Below are 23,973 nucleotides of genomic sequence, written 5' to 3'. Positions count from 1 at the left end.
GAGCCCAAACATGGGGCGACCGAGCCCAAGCGGCAAACGGCGCGAGGGTGACTCGGGCTTGGTTGGTTTGCACGAACGGGTACCGCCGCTACCGCATTCCTCCACAAAACCCTTCCTTCCTTCCGCCGCCGCCGGCTAAACCCTTCCTTCCGCCGCCGCTCGCCGCGGGCCAACCATGGCGCCCGTTGCGGCTCCCATACGCGACCTGCTCACCTCCTTCAGCCCCAGCGCGGACTTCCTCGCGCTCTCTTCTGGGGACGGCCGCATCAAGGCAGGGAACATCGGAACTTACGGTCCTCGCATTAGCAGCTTGCCACTGAAGCTATGGGCTACCTAACACGCTCTCTTTGCCGTTCGCGCAGGTATGGGACGCCGTGCGGGGCCGGCTGCAGACCGAGTTTGCCGACATCCCGGCAGTGGAGGCGGGCGCGGTCGCGGTCGCTGAGTCGAAGCGCGGCCACCTCGCCCTCGATTACACCTGCATGAAGTGGGTACAGCTTTCCAGCAAGGTGAGCGAATCCACCTGACCACCCCCATGTCGAGATGTTACAGCTTGTTATGTTGGGATGCGCCCTTATCACCTGCTTACATTTTTTTTTTCTTAGCAGAAGAAGAGGAAGGCTGGGAGCTCACTGATTGTGCTTGGTACAGGCAGTGGGGATGTGCTGGCACTTGATGTCGCTGCGGGCGATTGGAAGTGGAAGGTCAGCGATTGCCACCCTGGGTAAGTTGGTGTTTAACCTCTTCTTTTATTTGAATTCAAGTGCTAGGGGAAATACATATTCAGTTGTTGAAACCAATAAACCACAACTAAGTACAGGATCATCTATGGCCATAGCCCTGTTCACAGGTTGGGTCAAAACCGGTTCACCCCACAAACCAATCCAGATCAAATCAGGGTAACAGTTAGCAATGGGTTTACTCGTTGCAGAGTCAAAATCACATCCTTGGAAGGGGGTTGGCTCTCGGTTTACAACAAATCAAACCGGCTAACCCATCCTTGGTCATCTTCAACCTTTGGACTGCCACACAGAAACACTCCGTCAAGCTGCTGCCGCTGCCGCTAAGAAGATCGTCGTTGATACGCAAGTAACTACATTCCTGCAGCGGATGGTGGTTCCACACTGTCTAAACCGCTGGCCCAATCCAAACCAACCCATAATGGTAACCAGTATGGCAGTATCTAATCTGTGCAAACCAAAGCCAACCCAGTCAAAACCACTAGCTACACCTAATGACCATACTAACAAGTAACATTAAAAATGGCTACACATGTCGTGAAGCATACTCATATTGTATCTTTGGCCCTGTCCCTGTTTATATTTTTGCTGCTAAGGTTAATCTCTGAAAGCTTCATCTCAGTTATGCTCACTTACATTGGAGTACATGTTGTGTTTAGGGGCGTGACGGCTGTAGCATACTCAAAACATGGGCGGAGTGTGTACACGGCAGGCGCTGATGGCATGGTCTGTAGGATTGATGCCTCTGATGGGGCTGTTGTCGGGAAATTTAAATCCTCTTCAAAGGCAATATCTGCATTAGCTGTGTCATCAGGTATCTCAACTGTGAAATGACTTCTTAGTTTGTGACTATGTTGTCTCTACTGCGCTTGCTCTCATAAATTGTGTCTTCTGGATGTAACACTGCTCTGATTGCTGTGTACGAACCAACACTAGGTTTCAATGTATCCGCGGTGGCTATAGATGTAACAGGATTATATCTGGTAGATTGGCCTATAGATTTAACACTTGGCACATGAACTCAGTGAAGAATATCTGTCTATCTGCATTATGAGACGATATATTGACACTTATGATGTTTTTGTGGAAATGGAAATCTAACATTATTATTCATCAATTGATAAGTTACAGGTATTGATATATCATTTATGCTGCTTGCTGAAATGTTTATTTAGTTACATGTGCACCTTGTTTTTGCCAAGGTCCTTGGTAGGATCCATCTTCTATATATGCATTTTTTGCTTGTATATGCAATCCATATCCAGCAAAGTTCCACCACTTAATTTTAACTACATGCAGCTTGTACTTGATTATGTCAGATGGAAATGTGTTAGCAACAGCAGCTGGCCAGTTGAGGACCTTTGACACTTCCAGCAACAAAAAGATTAAAAAATTCTCTGGACATCCAGTGAGTATCTCTCGCTTTCTCTTACCTATTGGTGTTCCTCTTTCAGGACTACTGTTTAGAGATATGTCCCCTCTGTATCTAAGTACCCATCTTTTTTTATTGCATGCACCCATGAAAACTTCATAGGTTGCTGTGAGGAGCATGGTTTTTAGCAATGATAGCCAGTATGTTTTGTCATCTGGAGTTGGGGAACGCTATATTGCCATTTGGAAGCTGGGCAGTGGGAAAACCCAGAGCTCAAACTGTATCCTGTCGATGGAGCACCCAGCAATATTTGTGGACTGTAAATGTTCAGACGAAGGAGAAATACACATTTTGGCGATTTCTGAGATTGGTGTCTGCTATTTCTGGTCTGCAAATGATGTGGATGACCTGCGTAATAAGAAGCCGACCAAGATTGTATTGTCTGAGTCATCTGTGTCAACAGTTCATCAGGCATTCTCGATATTTGCCGCAAAACTTCAAGGAGTGGATGGACCTAATTCTGCCCATGTCCTACTGGCTTATGGGTCTGTAGTGAAACCATCTTTTGATAAACTTTTGGTTTGTTATGGTACGGATATTAATTTGGGCATTTCTCAAGATGGTGTTCTCTTGCCAAATACTCAAACCACCATGACAAAGAAAGGCCATTCTGTAAAAAAGCAAGGTATAGTGAGAATGTTCGTTAGTTATGTTGAAAATTTTATCTTGCTTCTTTACTTCACTTTCTTTTTGGGAGTTACACAAATGATAACCCCTTTAAATTTTTTAGTAGCTAAGTCAGCTACTAGTTTGTGCACTAAATTTGTGCGATTCTTAAATGAGCGAAGCATGGATGCACCTTTTTGAGTTTTGGTAGCTACTCTTGGGCTAAATCTTAATTTTTTTTTTCTTATAGAAATTGTAACTGCTCTAGACCGAGCCAATGCTGAAGATGCTATCCTTCCTCTTCCAAAGCTCCATACACAGGAAAAGAAAAGGAAACATGGTGTAACAAAACCCAGTGATGATGTGGAGCCTGAGATTCATAGTGACCTCACCACTACAAGATCTATTCATAAAAGAGGTAAATGACATATTGGTAGTTTTTTATTCTTTTCTGTACAGCATAGTAAGGAAACGCAGCAGTCTGGGTATGTTGAACTTACATAAGCAGTTGTTTTCCCATCACATATACATATTGTAGGTTGTTATTCACTAGCATTTACTTTTGGTTTCACTGAATTTTACATGTATGGTTGATTTATTTATTTCTCAGTGTGTGGCTGTCTTAAACATTTCCATAACTACATTTACTCATTTGTTTGTTTAGTTCCTGTGCAAAGAATCGAAGATGACAGCATATGCATCGAGGATATGATGAGGGAATGTGGCATTATTGACACTAGAGTAGATGAGAGCATGAAGGGCCATCCTGGCATTCCCTCTGATATTTTGTCCGATCTGTTTGGTGATGGCAGCATAAAATTCAATGCTAATTTACCCAGTAAGAAGGTTTGTGGAATTGAATTTCTTTTCCATATTCAATCATATAATCTATTTGCATGTCTATTGTACACTGTTCATGATGATCTGTTCTTTTGACAGATTCGAGGTCATCTAAGATCATTGAAACCTGGAGATGCTTGCAAACTTCTTGAGAATTTAGTATCTGCATGGATAACAAGGTGCTCAAGACTCAATTTACATGTCTATTCTCCGTGCTTTCTCATGCATCGTGTAATTATGTATTTTGCCCTGTTTGTTGATGTTTCCACAGATCTGGTAGCACAGAAGTTGTATTGCGCTGGATATACTGCCTGTTAGTCATTCATGGCCGTTTTATTCCCTCTGAGGAATCAACAAAAGTAATTAGCAACCTGCACAAGGTATAGTGCCTCTAACGCAAAGAGATAGATATGGGAGACATCATGCTATATAATAAGAGAGGTGGTTGTATCATGTAATTAACTTCTGGAGTTATCTAAGTCAAACTATCTTAAGTTACTACTCCCTCCGTTTTGCTATGTTTGTCCATGGCGTCAGGTGAATATGTAATTGTGTCCCACAATGTTTGTTCATTGAGGCTACCAGGAGAGTAGTTATTGCCATATTTCCTTCATACCCCTAATTAAATGCTTTGAAATAAGAGGTGGTTGTATCATGTTATCAAACTGAGGTTTGCGTGGTCATTCACATTGATGTTTTGAACTCAAACTTATTCTGTTGGTTTGAGTGATGTTCTATGGACAAACATTGTGAGAGTAATAAAATGTGGCTGGCTAATAGATTTGGTGAGAAACAGCACAGTATTGTGTCACATTAAGGCATCATCTGAAAAACGAGAATTTCATAGTATTTGGTGCGATTTTACTTGTTTCCCATAAACTTTGAAAAAAAAATACTCGAAAAAGGGCCTTAACATCATGAAACATTATGTGTTTGCTTTATCCTTTTGTTTTGGTTCCAGCACTAAATTACACCATGCTTCGCAAGTTTTGATATTGCTGAAAATGGGAGGTTTAATTCAACTGAATTTGCCAAAATATGACCTAAGATAGTAAGATTGATATCTATTGGCAGGCTGGAACAAACCTGACACCAGACCAATCTTAGTCAACACAGGCAAGTTGTGGCCAACAAGGCATTCACAGATGTGCGCAGAAAAACTTATTATTCCTTCATTTGCAGATGTGTGCAGAAAGATACAAAGCTACTGAAGATTTGCTGAAGCTTTCTGGCCGGCTTCGGTTAATAATGGCTCAGGTTTTCATCCATATCCAACACTGAATCATTGAAAGATAACCCATAAATTCTAATGTTTCAGTTAATGACTAAACCGAATGATCATGTGTTTATTTGAATTCCATCAGGTCGACAAGGCTGCTAGTAACATGTCTGAGCCGACATCAGAGGAGATGCAGGATGCTGCTTTCCAGTCTGACGAAGAGGAGGATGAAGACGTTGATGAAACAGTGTTTGGTCAAGATTCAGATTCGTCACAAAACAGCGATGATGATGATGATGATGCTAAGTAGACTCTACTGCTGGTATTCATCATTATGGTGATGTATTTTTTTAATTAAATGGTCAAGCTTGATTTTTGTCAAGTTTGTAAACTATATGCAACGCTGAAAAGTTGCACAGAATTTTTTGTCAAGTTTGTAAACTATATGCAACAAGTTTGATTTTTGATTTTTGTCTGGTTGCATTTTGAAGCCACTTTGAAGCTGTGCCTCCTTCCTTTCCATATAGCAAGGCGATTAGTTAGACTGACTGGTCAAAAGTTAGGAACCCTAGGTTCTCCTTTCAGTTAAAAAAAAGGTTCTCCTTTCATGATACTACGGCGATTAGTTAGGCTGACTGGTTGAAAGTTTGTTACCATGGTAATTACTAATAAAAAATAAAATATGTTAATTAGCACTACTACCTTAATTTCCACATAAATGTGCACTAATCAACATATATTAGTACATATCAAAACTAATCTTGCCATCATAGTTACGAGGTAATAATGTAACATGCTAATAATCCTTAATTTATTGATAGTAAAGATTAAAAAACTTTGACAAGCTCACCTAATGGATTTTTATCCCCCCAGGGAACATATAGTACGGATCTACCCGATCGAAAAGATTCGAACCGCAGTCGCCCACCCCGCGGCACTTCTGTGATGCTGTGAACTGTGATGACTTCTAAGTTCTAAGATTCTGGATTGCTTTTTCTTCTAATTACTTTCAGTTTTCACCCCACCTCCGTATAATGACGTGTGAGGTGCAGCTTGGTGAAATATTCGGGCCATACAATCTCCATATGTAAACGTGAAAACCCTTTGGAAATGCGTATCCATATTGTCATAGATGTGCCTTTTTATCGTGTAAAAGTTAACATACAAACTTGTTTGTTAAAAAAAAGCGTACGGAAATAATCCAATTCCCAAATGCTTGATTCCGAGCGCGCACGCTCCCGACGCTCGGCGCGCACACCCGCGTGGCCGTCCGCTGCGCGTGGGGAAGAAGAGAGATCCGTCTGATGTGCTCGACGCCAGAGAAGGCAACGCGCTCGACGTCGGAGAAGATGCTCGATGGTCGGAGAAGACGCACGCTGGGCCGAGCTTGACGCCACCACCGGAGAAGGCACCGCCCGCACCCACCACGCGCCCGTGCCCGTGCCACACTCGCCACGCGCCTGAACGCGCCGGCGAAGAAGACAACGGTGCCTAGGGTTCCGGCGAGCCGCGCCACCCCTTCTCGTCCAACTCCGCGCGGGGTATAGAAGGGCCAGCTGGGGGTAGGCAGGCCTGGCGGTGGGGATGGTCGACGGGCGGTTTAGGGGAGCTTGCGGCGGTCGTGGCGACCGGGCTAGGTCGAGGCGGGGGTGCGATGGCCGGAGTTCGTCGGAGCTCGGCGAAGTTTGACATGGCCGCACGCGGGAGGTGGCTGGGGGAGGGGGGAGGGGAAGAAGGTGGTCGCCGCCGGCGGTAGGGTCTCGCCGGAGCTCCACGGCCGCGGCCGCGGCCGTGGAGCTCCGGCGAGACCCTACCGCCGGCGGCGGGGCGGTGGGCGTCGGAGTGGTGGGGTGGTGGAGGCGGGGGGGGGGGGGGGGGGGCACTTAGAGGGCGTCGCTGGATCCGAGTCGAGGTGGTCGAGGGCTTCGTCGCGGAGCCAGAGCCGGGCGGGGTGAGAGGAGGCAGTGAGGGCGTGCGGGAGGAAGAAGATACGACATGAGGAAGACGGAGCCGTATGCGCGAGGTGAGGGAAGAAGATAAGTGCCTTGTTTGCTTGGCTGATAAGCCATGGCTGAAAATACTGTTGGCTAATTTGTTACGAGAGAAAAATACTATTCGTTGGCTGAAAAAATACAGCTTATAAACCCAGCCAACAGGACGAAGATTTGTGCTGTGGAGAGGTGTGTCCGTGTGTGTGCTCACGTGCACCTGAAGTTTATCATTATGTCTGGGTTTATGCTTGTATGTTAACTTTTGTGGTGAAGTACGTCTACTGTGATTTGGCATCTTTTTTTTTTAAATAAAAAACTTCTAAGGGTTTATGTTTGTACCCAATTGATAGTTTGCACTGAAAATTTTTGCAACTAATTGATACTTTGCGCTGAATATTTTCTCATACATCTCTGTCCACCACTATGATATTTTTTCGTATGAGCTCTGCCCATATTCTCGCCACTATAGATATTTACAGGATGAATAAAAAGAGGTATATTTACAGGATTATAGTATAATAAATAATCGTATGATGGTAAACTGAGAAAGCAAACAGCGAAACCTTTGCTTAATTCCGGAGATTGGAGAGGAAACAACGACAGTGCGACGACACCAAAAGAGTTAGTAATTTTTTTTGCATTTTACTCTTTCTCGAAAACTTTTTTTATAAATAGATCCTTCATAGAACTTTTCCTAGAAAAGACCAAAGCTCGACGTATCATCACTCTACGCGATTAGCCACGTCGGCGTTTAATTAATTAACGCCGAGGTTGCACCTGCACAGTACAAGCCAATAGCTGAGTGTCCATTCGAAATTTTGTGAACATTCATACAAAATTAAATATAAATCGCCTTGACGTGAGACCAATTTTATTAGAACGAAATGTTACTCTTTACGTGATAAAATTACATCAATAGATAAAAATGTTTGCCAAAATTTCTAGAAATAATTTTGGCATAAATCTTGTGCACGAATTATTAAGTACTCCATCAATTCTAAATTATAAGTTATTTTTTGATTTTAGATGGGTTGCTTGAATAAACTATGGAACAATGCTCCCAGCACTTTATCGACGGATCTTATAAAACCCAAAAATACAGAGAGGGAGACCCAGCTAGCAAAGTGCTAACCAAAATTCCTAAGAACCTACCAGTTACAACGTATCAAGCCATTTTAAAATTACAACATGTAAATCATGCCTGATTCTCTAGAAATCTTGGCAAATATTTTATCAATCCATGTATTTTTGTCCCGTAGAGGGTAACGTTATGGTTCTAATGAAATCAATCTCATGTCAAGAGGATTTTTTTTTTTATGGATCTTCGGAAGATATTGAATGGACAAGTACATGCACTTGGGCTCAACTATTACTGTGCAGGTGCAACACCTCAGCGTTAATCTTGGCGTTGATCAATTAAACGCCGAGCTTCAGCCGGATTGACACGCCGGCACTTACGTGGCAACTTTAAAGCGGCACTAGAAAACCTGGGGCGCGGCGTTGCCGCGCCATGTTGAGCTAGCCAGTGGTGATTCTACGTGGGATTTATAACGTTTAGAATTTCTTTTGTTTGATGTCTGATTACTTTTGTATCAGCGAGGGGAAGGAAATGAAAGCACCTTCGTAGCAATAGTGTAAGGGTAAATATGTTTGATTATTTATTCTTCTATTGTTAAAAAATATGCTTTCGGTTGAGATTGCAAAGTCTTTTTGCTTCGTAGCATACATTAAGCTCTGACATGATGTAAGTGAGAGTAGAGGAAGAGAGAAATGCAATTGTTTCCCGATGACATTTGACTCAAACTGAACAGAAAATGTTGTCTCTACTACCTTGAAATTCTATAGTGTTCTTTAAACTACATAATTTGAGGTGTCAAGATCTCACAAATGTAAAATTACGGTGCCATGAAATTTGCTTGCTGCAATGTAGATAAGTTCTATGCAGGGATGAAAACGGATAGGATACGGACGGATATCACCGATATTATATTTGTTTTCATATTTCTGTTCGGATTCGGATTCGAATACGGATAGTGTCAACTATGTCGGATAGGATACGATTGGATATCGACATCATAAATATGTGATTTGAGTATTCAGATACGGATACGGTATCGGATGTTGGATATCCGGACTCGGATATGGACAGATCTCAACCCCTCTAAACGGATTCGGTTTCGAATACGGTCGGAAAATATTCGTACCATTTTCATCCCTAGTTCCATGTAAGGAATAAAGTGGTACTTTTTGTGCCACAAAAGTAATATGCATAGTTGTCACTGGCAGGTACCAGGCGCTGAGCTTCCTCTCTCTCTGGCATGGTTCTAACGTCAAGGTAGGTAGAGTGGTGCTGCTGCACTTCAAGCAAGGAAGAGACAGCTGACCTTCGAGCCCACATCAGCCTAGGCGAGCTCAGCAGGGATTTGCTACCACGCCACTTCTACCTTGGCAGATCGCTACCAAAATGGCAAGGATCTGCAGTGATTTTGTGCACATGATAATATACATCAATAAACAAATCATGCCCTTTATCTTAAATTTTGGATGCCGTGCATTGTTTATGAGAAATATGACCATGGAACTCAGGAGAAAGAACACTCTGTACTGGCATGTTGTCTTCCTCTACTGCTCCACATTTGCATTTAGTCTAGCAATCTCACTAAGCAGCCATCTGTATTCTGAAACACTCAATCATGGCGATGTAAGTAAGGATAGATTATTGGGTTTGCTACCATGGTATGCAAAATAGTATTTTACATAAATTTGATATGTTAATTCAGAGTATTTCAAGCCATGCAAGACAATACCTTAGCAGTGAAATACACAAAGCATCTCCAATCACAACTATGCCTAAATATATGGCATAGACTAACAAACAAAACAATTTCTCATCTTTAGTAGTACTGTAGGTAACAATAGCTAATCTCCAACATTGCATTATCCTAGGCTGTATACAAATCGGAGTGAGGGAGAGGAAGGCCTCACCTTGATGGTTGGCAGGGACTGTAGGGGGCGGTGTCGGCAGCCTAGTGCAGATCGATGACGAACGGTGGCAGCGGCTGGGGGACAGAGATCCAATGCCTCCTGCTGTTTGGCCATGCTCTTCTGTAACCTTCATCAGTGGCACCAGATCTGAGAGATTGTAAGAAAGAGAAGTGAAGATGGATAAAAAAAATTGCAGCGCACCTCACCTGGACCGCTTCGTCGCTGAGACGTCAAGCTTCATCGCCACGCTGAGGACCCAAGTGCCACTGTGGATTCCGGCCATAGATCCCACTGCCCTCGCCGAAGCAAAAGAGACTGCTCCCTGACGCGTTGTATGGAGGAGGTCGACGCATCTGTGGATGTGCTCGTGGAGGAGGCGGTAAGCTGGTAGCCATGCGTGGCCATAGGTGAGGGGTCCACTTGCTCTCCCATGCCCTAGAGGTCGTCCGGCTTCCCATGCTCAAGCGACAACAGTGCTCGTGCCGGCATGGAGGCGGTGCGGGGAGGAGAGGACAGGGAGGAGCCAGCGCCACCTCCTCCTCCGCCGACCATGACCACCGTCGGGCCTGATAAGGTTCGCCCGATCTGCGCGCCTTCGGATCTCGCGTGCCTTTGCGCCCTCCACTGCGCAGCGAGGGCACGCAACTTCCTTGCTCGAGCGATGACCGTGTGGAGGCTGCATAGGGAGGAGAGGACAGGGAGGGCGGAGGTTGATTTCGAAATAATCTGAGGTGTTTTTAAAAAAATATACTGAGAGGGCCTCTGGAGCGCGGGTTGATTTTCGAAAAACAGAAGGATTTTTTTTCGCAAAAAGACCGCAGCTCGCCCGATCTAGGCCGTCTACGCGCCCGATCGAACGGCCAGGAAAAGCAGACGACGTGGCATGCTGGCTGGCCAGCTTTTGGAGGCATGATTCATATGGTAAGATATCTCGACGTGGGTCATTTTTAGAAAAGGTTTCATGAAGAGTTTATTTATAAAATAAGTTTTTAAAAGGGGTAAAATGCAAAATTTTCACAAGAGTGATGCAAGTAGTCAGGACGCTCACAATATAATTCTCTTTTCTAATCACACCAACCCACCACGCTTACATGCTTTTTGATCTAGAAGCTCATCATCCCAAACTAGCGTTATTCTAATCATTTGGCTCACGCGAAAGCGAAACGGTGTGCCAATTCGACGACATATTCTACACCTTCAGGGGTTGAACGTTGACGGAATGGCAGCACGTTTCTTGACTTGTGTCTGCAACCCCGGCCACATTAATGGACTAATGGACCGACGAGCAAAGGTGCCGTGCCAAGCCAACCCATGTGGGAGCTGGGAGGAGCCTCACTTCCGGGCGTCTCAACCTCAGTCCTCACTGGACGCCACGAACCCCAGCCATAACCGCCTATTTAAAGCCCTCAGTCCGCCACTCTCATGGCAACACAAGCAGAAGCTGCAAGGCTAAAACCACCAGCAGTAGCACTGCCACGCTCAGCGCTGAGCACCTAAGCATCGGCCGACGATCACTGAAGTAATGGCCTCCGCCAACAGCTGGACCCTCGAGATCGCGTCGCCGGTGGCCGCGCCGCGCCTGTTCCGCGCCGCCGTGTTGGACTGGCACAACCTGGCGCCCAAGCTCGCCTCCCACGTCGTTGCGAGCGCCCACCCCGTGGAGGGCGACGGCGGCGTTGGCAGCGTCAGGCAGTTCAACTTCACCTCAGGTAAGTGTCCGCGGCATGCCCAGACCAACATGTTCTCTCGCCTGATGGATCAAACAGCTAGCTCATGACGTGCGAATTGCGATCGATCGCTCTTGCAGTCATGCCGTTCACCTTCACGAAGGAGAGGCTCGATTTCCTGGACCTGGACAAGTGCGAGTGCAAGCAAACGCTCCTCGAGGGCGGCGGCATCGGCGTTGCCATCGAGACGGCGACGTCGCACATCAAGGTGGAGCCCGCGGCCGACGGCGGCAGCGTGGCGAAGGTGGAGACGACGTTCAAGCCGCTGCCGGGCGTGGAGGTGAAGGACGAGATCACCAAGGCCAAGGAGTCACTCACCGCCATTTTCAAGGGTGCCGAGGCCTACCTCGTCGCCAACCCCGACGCCTACATCTAGATCGGTGGATTGGGATGCGATTCCCCTTCCTGAAGTTTGGGTTTAATTTTCTTTTTCGTTCCTGGAGTTCTCCTCTTTTTTCATACAAAACAAAATAAAGCTGCTCTACGCAGTGTGCGGTGTATGGACTTGAGATGTTATAAGTGGTATGTACGATGCTTTGTTTGTGTGATTATGTGTATACCCTCATGGCTTTCTATGTGGGAAGAAAAAGGGCATGCCTAGTTTATACGAGGTATTCTGTTTTGAAATCCTATGCAAGTTTGACTGAATAAGGAATGTTTCCTCATTTCGAATAGATATTTGGAGACTTTTCATTCTGGGGAATATGTCATTGTTGAAATTTGAAATTATTTTTCGAATAATATGAAGACTCCAGGAGTTATAGTGTTCACTAGAGAGGTGGGAGAAGTAGGCGTTTGTCGTGACTCCGTGGGGTATGCGAAGACAGCAGCGGAAGCAGGCCTGGAAGCGGAGGTGTTTGAGATCCGACAAGAGAGAGGAACGCAATGGCTGACTAGTGGACCCGGAAGACAGGAGGGAACGACAGGTGGACCCATACCGGATGGGAAGTCGACACTGCGTCACCTTAAAGGGGGCCAAAACGGCATGCAACGAGCTTGCTCTGTTAATTGAAATCCAAACTCTGAAACACCAAGAAGAAGTTCAAGGGTATTGAGCTACTTCTTCAGCAGTTGAACTTATCAGCTCGGCTTATCAGTCATGGTACAGTGTTTTTTCTCTCATAAAAAATCAGCATCAGCCGACTTATCAGCCGCAGAAATCAAATTCGAAAACAGAACGGAAATGGTTTAGGTATTTTCCGACCGTTTTCTACTTTTCCGTTTTTTATTTGGAATATCCCGTTTTTGAAATTCGGCTTATACCGTTTTTGGCCCATCAGAAGTCCAGCCTTAGAAAAATTGTATATTTTTTCATACCATCTTAGATGAAGATGATTTTTATATGAAAATTATAGCTCTCGACAAGATCTACAACTTTCTAGTTTTTAGTTTTTTCATTGAGGTCGTTAAGATGTTTAAAAAATTAAATAATTTTTGTGCAGTATATTAATTGCGTACAAACCATTGTTGCCTTAGAAAAATCATATGTTTCTTATATGTTGTCAAATGGAGATACTTTTTATATGAAAGTTGTAGCACTTGTTAATTGTTATGCATTTGGTCATGCACTTGTTAATTGTTATGTACTTGGTCCTATGGGTCACTATTCCGTATTGATTTTTTACCAAACTGTGTTCAACATAATTCCGTTCAAATTAGTTCGTTTTCGAAATTCTCGATATTTTGTAAGTTTGTGTTCGTTTTCGCGTTCGGCTTTACCGCTTTCACTTCGTATTTAAATGTAGAAGTAGAAAACGGTTGAGGGCTTTTCCGACTGTTTTCATCCTAAACCAGTATGTCCCATCTAAGATATTCGCCAAATGAAACACATGCCTAGTTGTTTTCACTAGAACTCCATCTAGTGATGGCGGAGGGAATGACAGGTGAACCCATACCGGACAAAGGCTGACCTTCTCATGGCGGCAAACGCGAAGACCACCAACAAGAAGTTCGAGGGTATTGAGCTACTTCTTCAGCAGTTCCTCGAGGCCCCGTTCGCTTGAACTTATCAGCCTGGCTTATCATTCATGGTACAGTATTTTTCTCTCATAATAAATCAGCATTAGCCGGCTTATCAGCCGCAGAAACCATCAGCCGGCTTATCAGTTATGGTGCAGTAATTTTTTTATTAGTAATTGTTATGACAAAATTAGTGCACATTTGTCATGATAAATATACTAATACGTTAATTAACACTATTACTATCTTAAATTTCGCACAGATGTGCACTAATCACCATAGTATTACTTATCAAAACTAATCTTGTCATCATAATTACTAAATAATAATGTAACATACTAATAATTGTTAATTTATTTATTGATGACAAAGATTGGAAAACCTGGACAGACTTGTTCAACAGATGTTTATAGACAAGCTGACATTCCTATCTAAGTCACCTGCGAACCAAACATTGCTCGGCCAAGGACCACTATGTCCCATCTAAGATATTCGTCAAATCAAACACATCCCTAGTTGATTTCACCACAACTCCATCTAGTGGTGCATGATGTGCAACTCAGTGAAATATTCTGGGTCATACAATCTCTATATAGTAGATGTGAAAACCCTTTTTTAAAAAACTCACTAAGACATTTTTTAAATGATGCATATCCATATTGTATCCATAGATGTGCCTTATTATCGTGTAAAAAGTTAAGATGAAAACTTGTTTAATAAAAATGCGTACGGAAATGATAAACTCTGGATCTGTTTGCGAACGTGCACCTAAAGTTTATCATTTTGCATGGTTTTTTCTATATTGTGTGTGTATCTTAACTTCTATGGCTAAGTACATTGTAACGTGCCTTTCCCCTGCTCCCGCCGCCGAGCCGACGTCGCCGCTCCGTAGCCGTTCCCATCCTGTCTCTTGCTCTCCCTCAGTCCCATGGGCCCGAGCTGAAACGGCACCCACGGCCGACAAATGAGTGGAGACAACGGTGACCCCACACGGTAGCCACAGCAATGCCCTCTCCCCTCTCCCTCTTCTTCCATGGACTTGGTGTTGGCGGTGCTTAAACTCATGATCCTACCGCCAATATTTAAACAAAATAAACAAATGAGAATACCAAAACTTAGAATTAGGGCTTTTAACTCACACTTTCCACAAGTTTTGGTATAAGTATGTATTTTAGGACAACTATGAAATACATGAGAAAATGCGCAATCAAGGAAAAGCAGAATGCGTATCCGGGCCAAGGAACACAAAGTAGCCCATCCAAACTCCAATTCTGGACAGAAGGCACCATGGGGACGCACTCTAAGTCCATCCTAGAACCCACCGTGCGAAGGCGGTGGCCACTGGGGTCAGTCAAGGGGCGGCCGACCCATGGGGGTGGCCGACCCCCAGGTGGCGATGCTCAGCCCCTCCTTTGTCTAGCGGTGGCATGGAGGCATGCTGAGGCGGTGGAAGCTAGGTTTTCGCACCAAAGATAGCTGCAACACCGCCCTACTCCCTACATAAATAGAGGGGTAGAGCTCCCCTCTACAACACGCAACAAGGGAGCAAGAGAAGAGAAAGAGCCTCATTACTACTTAGCTTTAGCTAGAATAAGAGTGGGAGCGGGTGAGGAAAGAGTTGGAGAAGTGTCGGGGCTGTCGGCAACCTCCCTTAGTGTGCTCTCTACACTTAACGGAAGGAGTGTCGGAGCTAGCAACTCCTCCACTTGTACCTCTACGATCCTCTTACTACCTGAAGTAAAAAGTTCGTGTTTAACTTTGGCATTGATTTCTTAAGAAAGTTACCTTTATTCATTATAAACTTGTGGGTTCATCGTCTATCCTTGTGGCGGGTACTCTAGTAGAAGGGCCCTGATAAAGACGGATAACCCTTGCATGCACGCTAGAGTAATAGTTGATAGCATAGACGTGGTGTCTAGGCTAGAAGCTATCTTCGTTTGCCTCGTTCCCCACGGTTAAGGGGTAGGCGGCAGATGGTGACAGCCCTGTCCGTCCCTTGTAATCCCCCACGTCCGAGTTCGACGTAGAGCTACAGGCCGACTCACTTGGCAGACCAAGTGCTACCCGGTGCCCGAAGCAAGTCTATAGTGTCAAGGTTATCTTCTCTTAGGATATCTATCCTAAGTAAAACCTCACTACCCAAGTTACCCTTTTACTTGTTTTCTTTAGACAAACTAGCTAAGAGACTTACACATCCGTTCCTTTGGAAAAATACGATACCCTGAATACTTCCGGGTGAAGTGCTACAACGACGTATCCGTGCGCTTGCAGATTCCTCTGCTTACGCTAAGAAACACCAACAAGCATTTCTGGAGCCATTGCCAGGGAACGGTTGTCGTAATTATCTCCGAACCTAGTTCACCTGTGTATCCTTTTATTTTATTTTATCTTTCTTTTCTTTTTATTCTTTCACCAATGGAGCACAAAACCATCCAAAACCTTTATGCTCCCAAGGGTGAGTTCATAGAACCACCACAGTCTTCAAAGCCAATCACAACTTCTAGTTATGAACTCTGCCCTAGCTTTATAGCCATGGTTCAGGAACAAACCTTCTCAGGTTTAGACTATGAAAACCCATACACACACTTAAGGGAGTTTGAGCAGCTCTGTGCTTGCCTAACCATTTTAGGCATGTCACAAGAAACATTTCGGTGGAAGTTGTTTTCTTTCTCACTTGATGAGACGATGAAGCAATGGTATACCCACAATGTAGGCAAGGTAGTTGGCGATTGGGAAGAACTAAGGAACAGATTCTGTCTCACGTTCTTCCCTATGGCAGAACCGCCTGAAATAACACACTTACAGAGGCACTCGTCTTCCACTAGACACTAAGCACCCCGTAAGCAAGCTACAGCGGGTGGTATCCGTCGGGCATACCCCAAGGGAGAACCCGAAAGATCCACATTTTCCCCCAAGGATCCAATAATAAGAACAAGTTACAATACTTAGTACATTTCATACATCCAGAGTTCTTAGAAATTCATTATTACATTGCCAAATTCAGAGTGTGGAAGATTAAACAGCGGAATGATAATAAACATCTATCGAGAAAGAACAAGGATCCATCTGTGCCCACCAGAAGAATCCTTCACACAATGGTACTCCTAAAGCGTTACCCGCAACAGGGGTAAATAAACCCTGAGTACACAATGTACTCGCAAGACTTATCCGACTAGTGGGAATAATTTCCCGACTCCAAGGAATATGATAAGCTTTATGGTTTGCTGGTTTCCTTTTTACAGAAAGCAATACTAATAGTGAGTCCTTATTTATGTTATTATTAGCAGCCATGATTAATTTATTATCTAGCCATTCTATGTAAGCACATGTTCTACTTTCAAGCAAGAGTTGAGCAATCAGTTCTATTTCATCACCTTCCATCTTTTAGTTCTTACTATGGTGCTAGAGTTTAGACAAGCCGTACTAGATTTCTCGATGATTCATGAATCAATGCCCCCAGCTGGGTACCCCTAAAATACATGCCCCGCTTGTACCCTAGGCACAAGTAGGGCCAACCCATCACTCTCCTGTCCTAGGGTCTAGGTCTCTATCCAAACTTGGACTCTAAGCCCCCGCTCCTAAGTCCTAGCTCAGTGCGGTGCAAGGACCTCCACCATCCTCGCCTCCAATCAGTCGGTCTGGAAAGAGATGGAACCCACGACAAGAGAGCAACAAGTCTTCCATGCGCCCATACCCAAGTATGTGCTTGGGATAATAAGTTTGTGACTTGCTTAGCGTCCAATGCAATGGCCGGTCCTTAACTGACATAGATAGGGAAAAAGTGTAACCAAGCTATGCCCTATTGGCCGTAGGACACAACCTCTTACACCCACCAGTACCCAAACCATATCCCTGCCCAGTCACCACTTTTATTTTTCCACCATTTTATCATGAGTGATCATAATTATCACCTATTGTGAGTAACGACAGGTTACTCACGCTACCGAAATCCTGAGCATAGCAGCTACTCGACCTATACTAGTTAGACTCATAGGTAGATATATTTATGCATGTAGTTTCCATAAAATGCCTATAACGTAAATGCACATCATATATATTCAGTGATCATTTAAAATAAGGGTTATACACCAGGGCTTGCCTTGGGTAGGCGGTGGGTCAACAAAGTCAGCACCAAAAGGCTCTGAGGCTCCCTCCTGCATGAGGATCTTCTCCTCATACTCCTCAATGACCTCCTCATAGTCCTGTTCATCTACGGGCACGAACTCTACCAACTCGTGATCTACATGCATGAAATGATGATGCAACACTTAGTAATACGACAACAACAACTCTTAAAATAAAAATACATCTATCAAGCTACTAAGCGAGTTCTACCAACTAAGGTGCTAAGTTACCTACTGTTACCTCTGCCAAGTATGAAGCATGACATATATTATCTTAGCAACTAAAGGTATTCTTACTCTTAATACCGATTTACTCTATATATGATAAAACGAGGAATACTAGCTACTCCATTTATCAACCTACTCTAGGGCTACAAAATTTACAGTGAGTACATCATAATCTAATGAACCTACTGTAAGAATTTCATGGCTAAATCTATCATCAATTTGCCACAAAAATTCCTACAAATATTAAGCTAGATAATACTAAGCTTTCTAAATTGAATTTATGAATCTATCATTAGCATAGCTAACTATAAACTAACTATACCAACAGCTAGATAACATTTTTGTGAACCTAACAAATTTTGTTTCACTATTTTTGGACACCTACAGAATTTACTATAATTTTACCAAGATCAGCGCAAAACTAAATTGAATAAATATTTGTTAATTTAGTGGAAAAGAAAGAAACTAAACTTCACCGCGCGGCCCACTACTCGCGGCTCAGCCCACTCCCGCAGCGCTCAAACATGAGCCACCGGCATGGCCCATGCAACGTGGCCCATGGTGGAACCCACGCATGAGCTGGCGCTTTTGCTAAAGAGCCCCCATTCTCTTTCCTATTCACGAAGCTCACTCGAACACTATTTAATTGAGTCATGGCCTTTGCATCTAGCACCCTGTTCTTACCTGAATTCTCATTTTTCAAGGTCCCTGGCCGGAACTAAATAAGGCCGCGGCATCGCTGGCCAATACCGATGAGCACGGACCTCCTTGGCCTCAACCATCACCTCCCTAGCACTCTACAAGCGAAGCGCCATCGATCGAGGTATCAAACATTAAAAACGGTGCAGCGCGTAGATGTGGCCATGCGCCGCTGTGGGGTCAGGCCACGGCAACACCGGCGCCGGTGAATTTACCTAGCCCAACACCTCTACCGCTACTCTTTAACCATCTACAGACTACAGGCAACAATATAGAAGTCCTATTTGAATCGCTACTACACTCAAGCACGTCGGCCATAGGAATGACCTCCAACACAGTTCGCCGGTGGCAGCGAACGTGTCCTAGGTGACCTAGACCCCAAACGGTTCAACCACCTACCCTAGGAGCAAGAGGGCCTCACTAGAGACGTGTAGGGCAGACTGGACGAAGTCACAGGGCTCGACAAGGTGGTTGGCCACAAGCGCGGGGTGACTCTGTTCACAACAAGTGCGACGACGGTGTCTCTGATGACCTGCTACTTCACTAGAGAAACTGTTACATGGGCGAGGCAACCAAGTCAACATGACACAAAGGCACTGCTCAATTGAGACAAAGAATCAAGGAGCGATGCCTTAGCCAAGCACCCGCCTCGACGGCCATGGCGGACCGCCACGAGGAGAATGCCCCGCATTACCTCACTAGAGGATGATAGCACGTCGAAACGACTCCAATCACTGGCTGACTAACAGGGCTAGTTGGGTGCACTGGTAATTGGAAGGAGGTGAACTATGTAAGGCTAATTGGATGGACGTCTCAACTCAGTCTTATGGTGGCCGACGAGGGGAAAACTCAAATTGACGCCCCGACATCGTACGACTACAACAGTGGCAAGCTTGGCGTGAAGCTAGACTCCCATTCGACCTCCAGACATGTGCAATTACAAGGATGGGGCTAGCTCTATGGGTTCTGCCTTGGCATGGCTCGGCCGGCGCGATGCCATTGAAGGCAATGTGACGGGGGGGGGGGGGCTTAGCGTGGCGCAATTTCTAATTGGGGAAGGATGACAGCATGACGGTGAAGGCTCCACGTGCGTGTACGAGTCCAGCACAATGACGTGCGATCGCAGTGCTATGACCCACAAGATGATGGTAGCATGGCACTGCGCGCCGCAATGGCTAGCTCCGGTCCGAGGAAGCAACAGCATTGCATGGCATCGAGCGTGAACGTGATGGCGAAGTTAGGTGGGTAGGCCTACGTGCGTGCAGCCACGAAGGGTCAACAACAGTAGTGACCAGGCAAGCAGTGGTCGGAGCACAGCACAACCGAGAGCGCAGCTCGACACGATGGTGAGTAGCATGGCTCAGGTGGACGCGATGGCGGGCAGAGTAGCCAGGCTCGCTGGATCCAGCGTGTGCATGAGTCGTGTGCCATAGCACGGTCGTAGGAGGCCATGGCTAGTAGCGTGGAGCCACGCACATGGGCATGCGTGCACATGCGCGCCGGGTGGCTAGTGTGGCAACACTGAGAGCCGGGCAGGGTGACCGCGCCCAGGCACTGGCATTGTTCAAAAATGTGACTTGCACGCTTTTTAAAGCTGCTTAAAAATCTAACCCGATGATCCAGTAGCTACACCTTCTATTTTACGCACGAGATAGTATGTCAAACTACTAAAACAAAACATGAAATTACACTACTCCTTAATCCAATTCGCCTACAAAAATTCCCAAACCTAGCTTCGTCAAAGCGTTGTCCGACTTAGGAATTTTGGCTAAGTCTTAAACGGTTTTGCGTCGAATGCGATTTCCAAGCTATTAAGTAAGCTATCTAGCGAACCCCATTCTCAACCGCAAGTATTTCACCGCCACCTACGAAGCTTACACTACAAACTTTATTAAAGTGCTAAATATGCGCTCTATAGCATTCTCGTTCAATAAAAAATCATTTACAACCCTAAGTGACTTAACGCGACATGAACTATAACATTCATTTCGCATTTCCGATGAACGTTTCGAGCCACAGGAATTTATTTACACAATATATTTCATACATTTACACATAAGTATGGTGCTCATGTAGTATTTTAGCAAAAGATTGTACAGTGTAACACCGAGGGTGTTACATTCCCTATATCCTGAATCGCTGCCCTACGACAAGAGATCCTCAACTTCCAACAAAAAGAGAAGGAAAATGTAGATGCAGCATGGGACCATTTTCAGTCCTATCAAGGTCCGACCCAGACTTGTCTATACCAAGCCATGTGCTGTTACAACTTTGGCTAGGTCTTAGCAAGGAGTCTGCCCTACAACTAGACATAACTGTCGGAGGTTCTTTCACTCACAAAACCATAGAGGAAGGAGAAGCCCTCCTAGACCGAATTCTAGAGAACCATCCACCCTTAGAACCCCTCTGTGTAGAACCTATGTTAAGTCATGAGGATGTCTCTTCGGCTGAGGCCTGAACCTACACTTTCCATTCAAGAGCCCTCACCCGAACCAGAAGATCCGAAGGAAGGTTTCCAACCTTCGAACTTTCCACCTTTTGAGGATGATCTTTTTGAAGATTTCAGAAATACCTGGAATTATTCTTGTCAAACAAGACCACTAGTTCCTGTCACTCCATTAGACCTATTGGACAAAGAAATTCTTAAGGAAACCATCAAGGAGTTGACTGCCATCATGAAGAGTGAATGGGTTGAAGAAGTACAACATTCCTCCAAAGAGATCAAGATTCACACTCCTTCTTTAGCTATTCAATGTAGAATTTATGGAACATGGGTGTAAGTACTTTACAATCCCACTGTAGGAGCAAACCTCATGTCTGCATCTTTCACACTCACCTACTTAGGTGATGAGCATCTTTCTCCTATAACCAAATCCTTCAGAAATACCCCAAGATCTAGCCTAGAAGGATGTGGGGGTCTCCACAATATAACGGTTCAGCATAACACGTCTGAAGCTACCCTCAACTTTCATGTTTTCAAAATCCAGGATTTCAATATCATGATTGGGCATCCTTTAGAACATCTTTTCATAGAACCACCATCATCAAGGGAGCCGAACGTAAAATTGGGAAGAGACACATTTTTAATTCCTATCACTCGAGCTAAAAACTCAATGGCAGACACTCTTCCCTACCATGAACCGTCCAAGGAGTCATGTCGGTCTCACCATTTGAATCTCATGAGTCGTCCTTAGATAGAGATGCCAAACTCTTTATAGAAGAAGGGCATGACCTAGGCAAAACCATTGACCTTCCTCATGAGGAAGCACTGGCATGACCTCCCGTTGAACTTAAACCTCCACCCGCTGGCCTGTGTTACGCTTTCTTGAATGGTGACAAAGAAGCTCCTGTAATCATAAGCGACAAGCTTACTAATGAGGAAATGTCCAAACTCATCACTATCTTAGAAAAACATAGGTCAGTTTTTGGGTATTCACTCCAAGATCTTAAGGGGATAAGTCCAATGCTTTGCACCCATCGTATTCCAATTGACCCTTCAAGCGCACCATCTTGTGAACCCCAACACAGGCTCAATAATATGATGCGGGAAGTCATGAAGAAGGAAGTCCTAAAACTTCTTCACGCCAGGATTATCTATCCCATACCACATAGCGACTAGGTTAGCCCTATCCAAGTCATGCCTAAGGAAGGGGGCATGACGATCATAGAAAACAATAGGAATGAATTGATCCCACAACAAACCGTCACAGTGTGGAGAATGTGTATAGACTACCAAATACTCAACATGGCCACAAAGGAAGATCACTTCCCACTATCCTTCATTGACAAAATGCTAGAGCGGTTGGCCAAGCATTCTTTCTTTTGTTTTCTCGATGGGTATTCGGGTTATCATCAAATTCCTATCCACCCCGATGATCAAAGCAAGACTACTTTCAATGCCCATACGGAACATATGCATATAGATGAATGTCTTTAGAGTTGTGCAATGCACCTGCCTCTTTCCAAGGGTGCATGTTGTCAATTTTCTCAGACATGATAGAATAAATTATGGAGGTTTTTATGGATGATTTTTTAGTCTATGGAAAAACCTTTGACCACTATCTAGAGAACTTAGACAAAGTCTTGCAACGATGTCAGGAAAAAGACTTAGTGCTCAATTGGGAAAAATGCCATTTCATGGTCTTAGAGGTCATCGTTCTTGGACACTTAGTGTCTGAGAGGGGGGTTGAGGTTGATAAAGCTAAAATGGAAGTTATAGAACAGCTACCACCCCCTGTGAACATAAAAGGAATCCACAACTTTTTAGGACACATAGGTTTTTATAGATGTTTCATTAAAGACTTCTCACAAATCTCTAGACCATTAACAAACCTAATAGCTAAGGATGTACCCTTTGAGTTCACTGATGAGTGCTTAAAAGCTTTCCACACACTCAAGAAAGCACTCATCTTAGCACAAATCATCCAACCACCCGATTTGTCACTGCCCTTCAAAATCATGTGTGATGCTAGTGACTACGTTGTTGGTGCAGTCCTTGGCTAAACCAAAGATAAAAAGCATCATGTAATTGCCTATGCTAGCAAAACATTGACAGGAGCACAACTCAATTATGCTACTACTAAAAAAGAACTCCTCGCAGTCGTCTTTGCTATTGATAAATTTAGATGTTACTTAGTGGGAGCAAAAGTAATTGTTTACACCAATCATGCTGCACTCAAATACTTGCTCACTAAGAAATATGTAAAACCACGCCTAATAAGATGGATTCTCCTACTTCAAGAATTTGACTTATAAATAAAAGATAAAAAGGGAGTAGAGAATACCATTGCAGATCATCTATCACGTATGCAAGTCACTGACATGCAGGAACTTCCAATCAATGACTTTCTATGCGATGACATGCTGCTGAGGGTGACGAATTCAAACCCGTGGTACGCAAACATTGTGAATTTTATGGTTTCAGGGTACGTACCATCGGGCGAGAACAAGAAGGAGCTACAAGCTGAAAGCAGACGTCACTTTTGGGATGACTCGTACCTCTACAGGATATGTTCCAATGGCTTGTTACAAAGGTGTGTGCCCATGGCAGAGGGTGTACAGATCATCAAAAATGCCATGCAGCCCCATACGAAGGCCACTATGGAGCATTCCGCACACAAGCCAAAATCTGGCAATGCGGTTTCTTCTGGCCAACGATGTACGAAGACACCAAAGAATTCATTCAAAGGTGTCAGAAATGCCAGCTGCAAGGTGGCATCACCTCTCACAATGGAATGCCCCTCCACTGCAACCAGTACTAGAAATATCCACTTCTATGACGAATAGATTTCGTCATTGAAGAAGTCAAATTCGTCATAATTTCAGTTTTATGAAGAATTTATGATGAAAACCGGTTCGTCATAGAAGTCGCGTCACTCTTGCATATCTATGACAAATCTGACAAAATCGTCATAGAATTAGAT

The 23,973-nt window shown here is 44.5% G+C and overlaps 2 protein-coding genes and 1 long non-coding RNA gene across 3 annotated transcripts; 2 read left to right on the top strand and 1 right to left on the bottom strand.

Moving 5' to 3' along the window:
• The first annotated feature begins 36 nt into the window (after positions 1-36).
• On the top strand, positions 37-5,307 carry LOC136546450 (uncharacterized). Its single transcript, XM_066538428.1, has 12 exons — positions 37-271; positions 363-509; positions 609-724; positions 1,400-1,554; positions 2,060-2,148; positions 2,275-2,797; positions 3,029-3,196; positions 3,443-3,624; positions 3,718-3,797; positions 3,890-3,998; positions 4,801-4,875; positions 4,983-5,307. Exons 1-12 carry the CDS (start codon positions 176-178, stop codon positions 5,145-5,147), a joined length of 1,905 nt encoding a protein of 634 aa, XP_066394525.1. The 5' UTR covers positions 37-175; the 3' UTR covers positions 5,148-5,307.
• Positions 5,308-9,424: 4,117 nt separating this feature from the next.
• Positions 9,425-10,274, bottom strand: LOC136500634 (uncharacterized). Its single transcript, XR_010770068.1, has 3 exons — positions 10,020-10,274; positions 9,814-9,940; positions 9,425-9,506 (listed from the first exon to the last, which is right to left on the bottom strand). It is a non-coding gene; the product is annotated as an uncharacterized lncRNA (long non-coding RNA).
• A 957-nt stretch (positions 10,275-11,231) lies between these two features.
• LOC136500626 (pathogenesis-related protein 1-like) lies at positions 11,232-12,088 on the top strand. Its single transcript, XM_066496028.1, has 2 exons — positions 11,232-11,522; positions 11,621-12,088. Exons 1-2 carry the CDS (start codon positions 11,336-11,338, stop codon positions 11,914-11,916), a joined length of 483 nt encoding a protein of 160 aa, XP_066352125.1. The 5' UTR covers positions 11,232-11,335; the 3' UTR covers positions 11,917-12,088.
• The last annotated feature ends 11,885 nt before the right edge of the window (positions 12,089-23,973 follow it).

Source organism: Miscanthus floridulus, chromosome 1, assembly GCF_019320115.1.
Source record: "Miscanthus floridulus cultivar M001 chromosome 1, ASM1932011v1, whole genome shotgun sequence".
NCBI classification, from domain to species: domain Eukaryota; kingdom Viridiplantae; phylum Streptophyta; class Magnoliopsida; order Poales; family Poaceae; genus Miscanthus; species Miscanthus floridulus.
The sequence above is the reverse complement of the archived record's forward strand: the minus strand, read 5'-3'. Positions and strand labels throughout refer to the sequence as shown.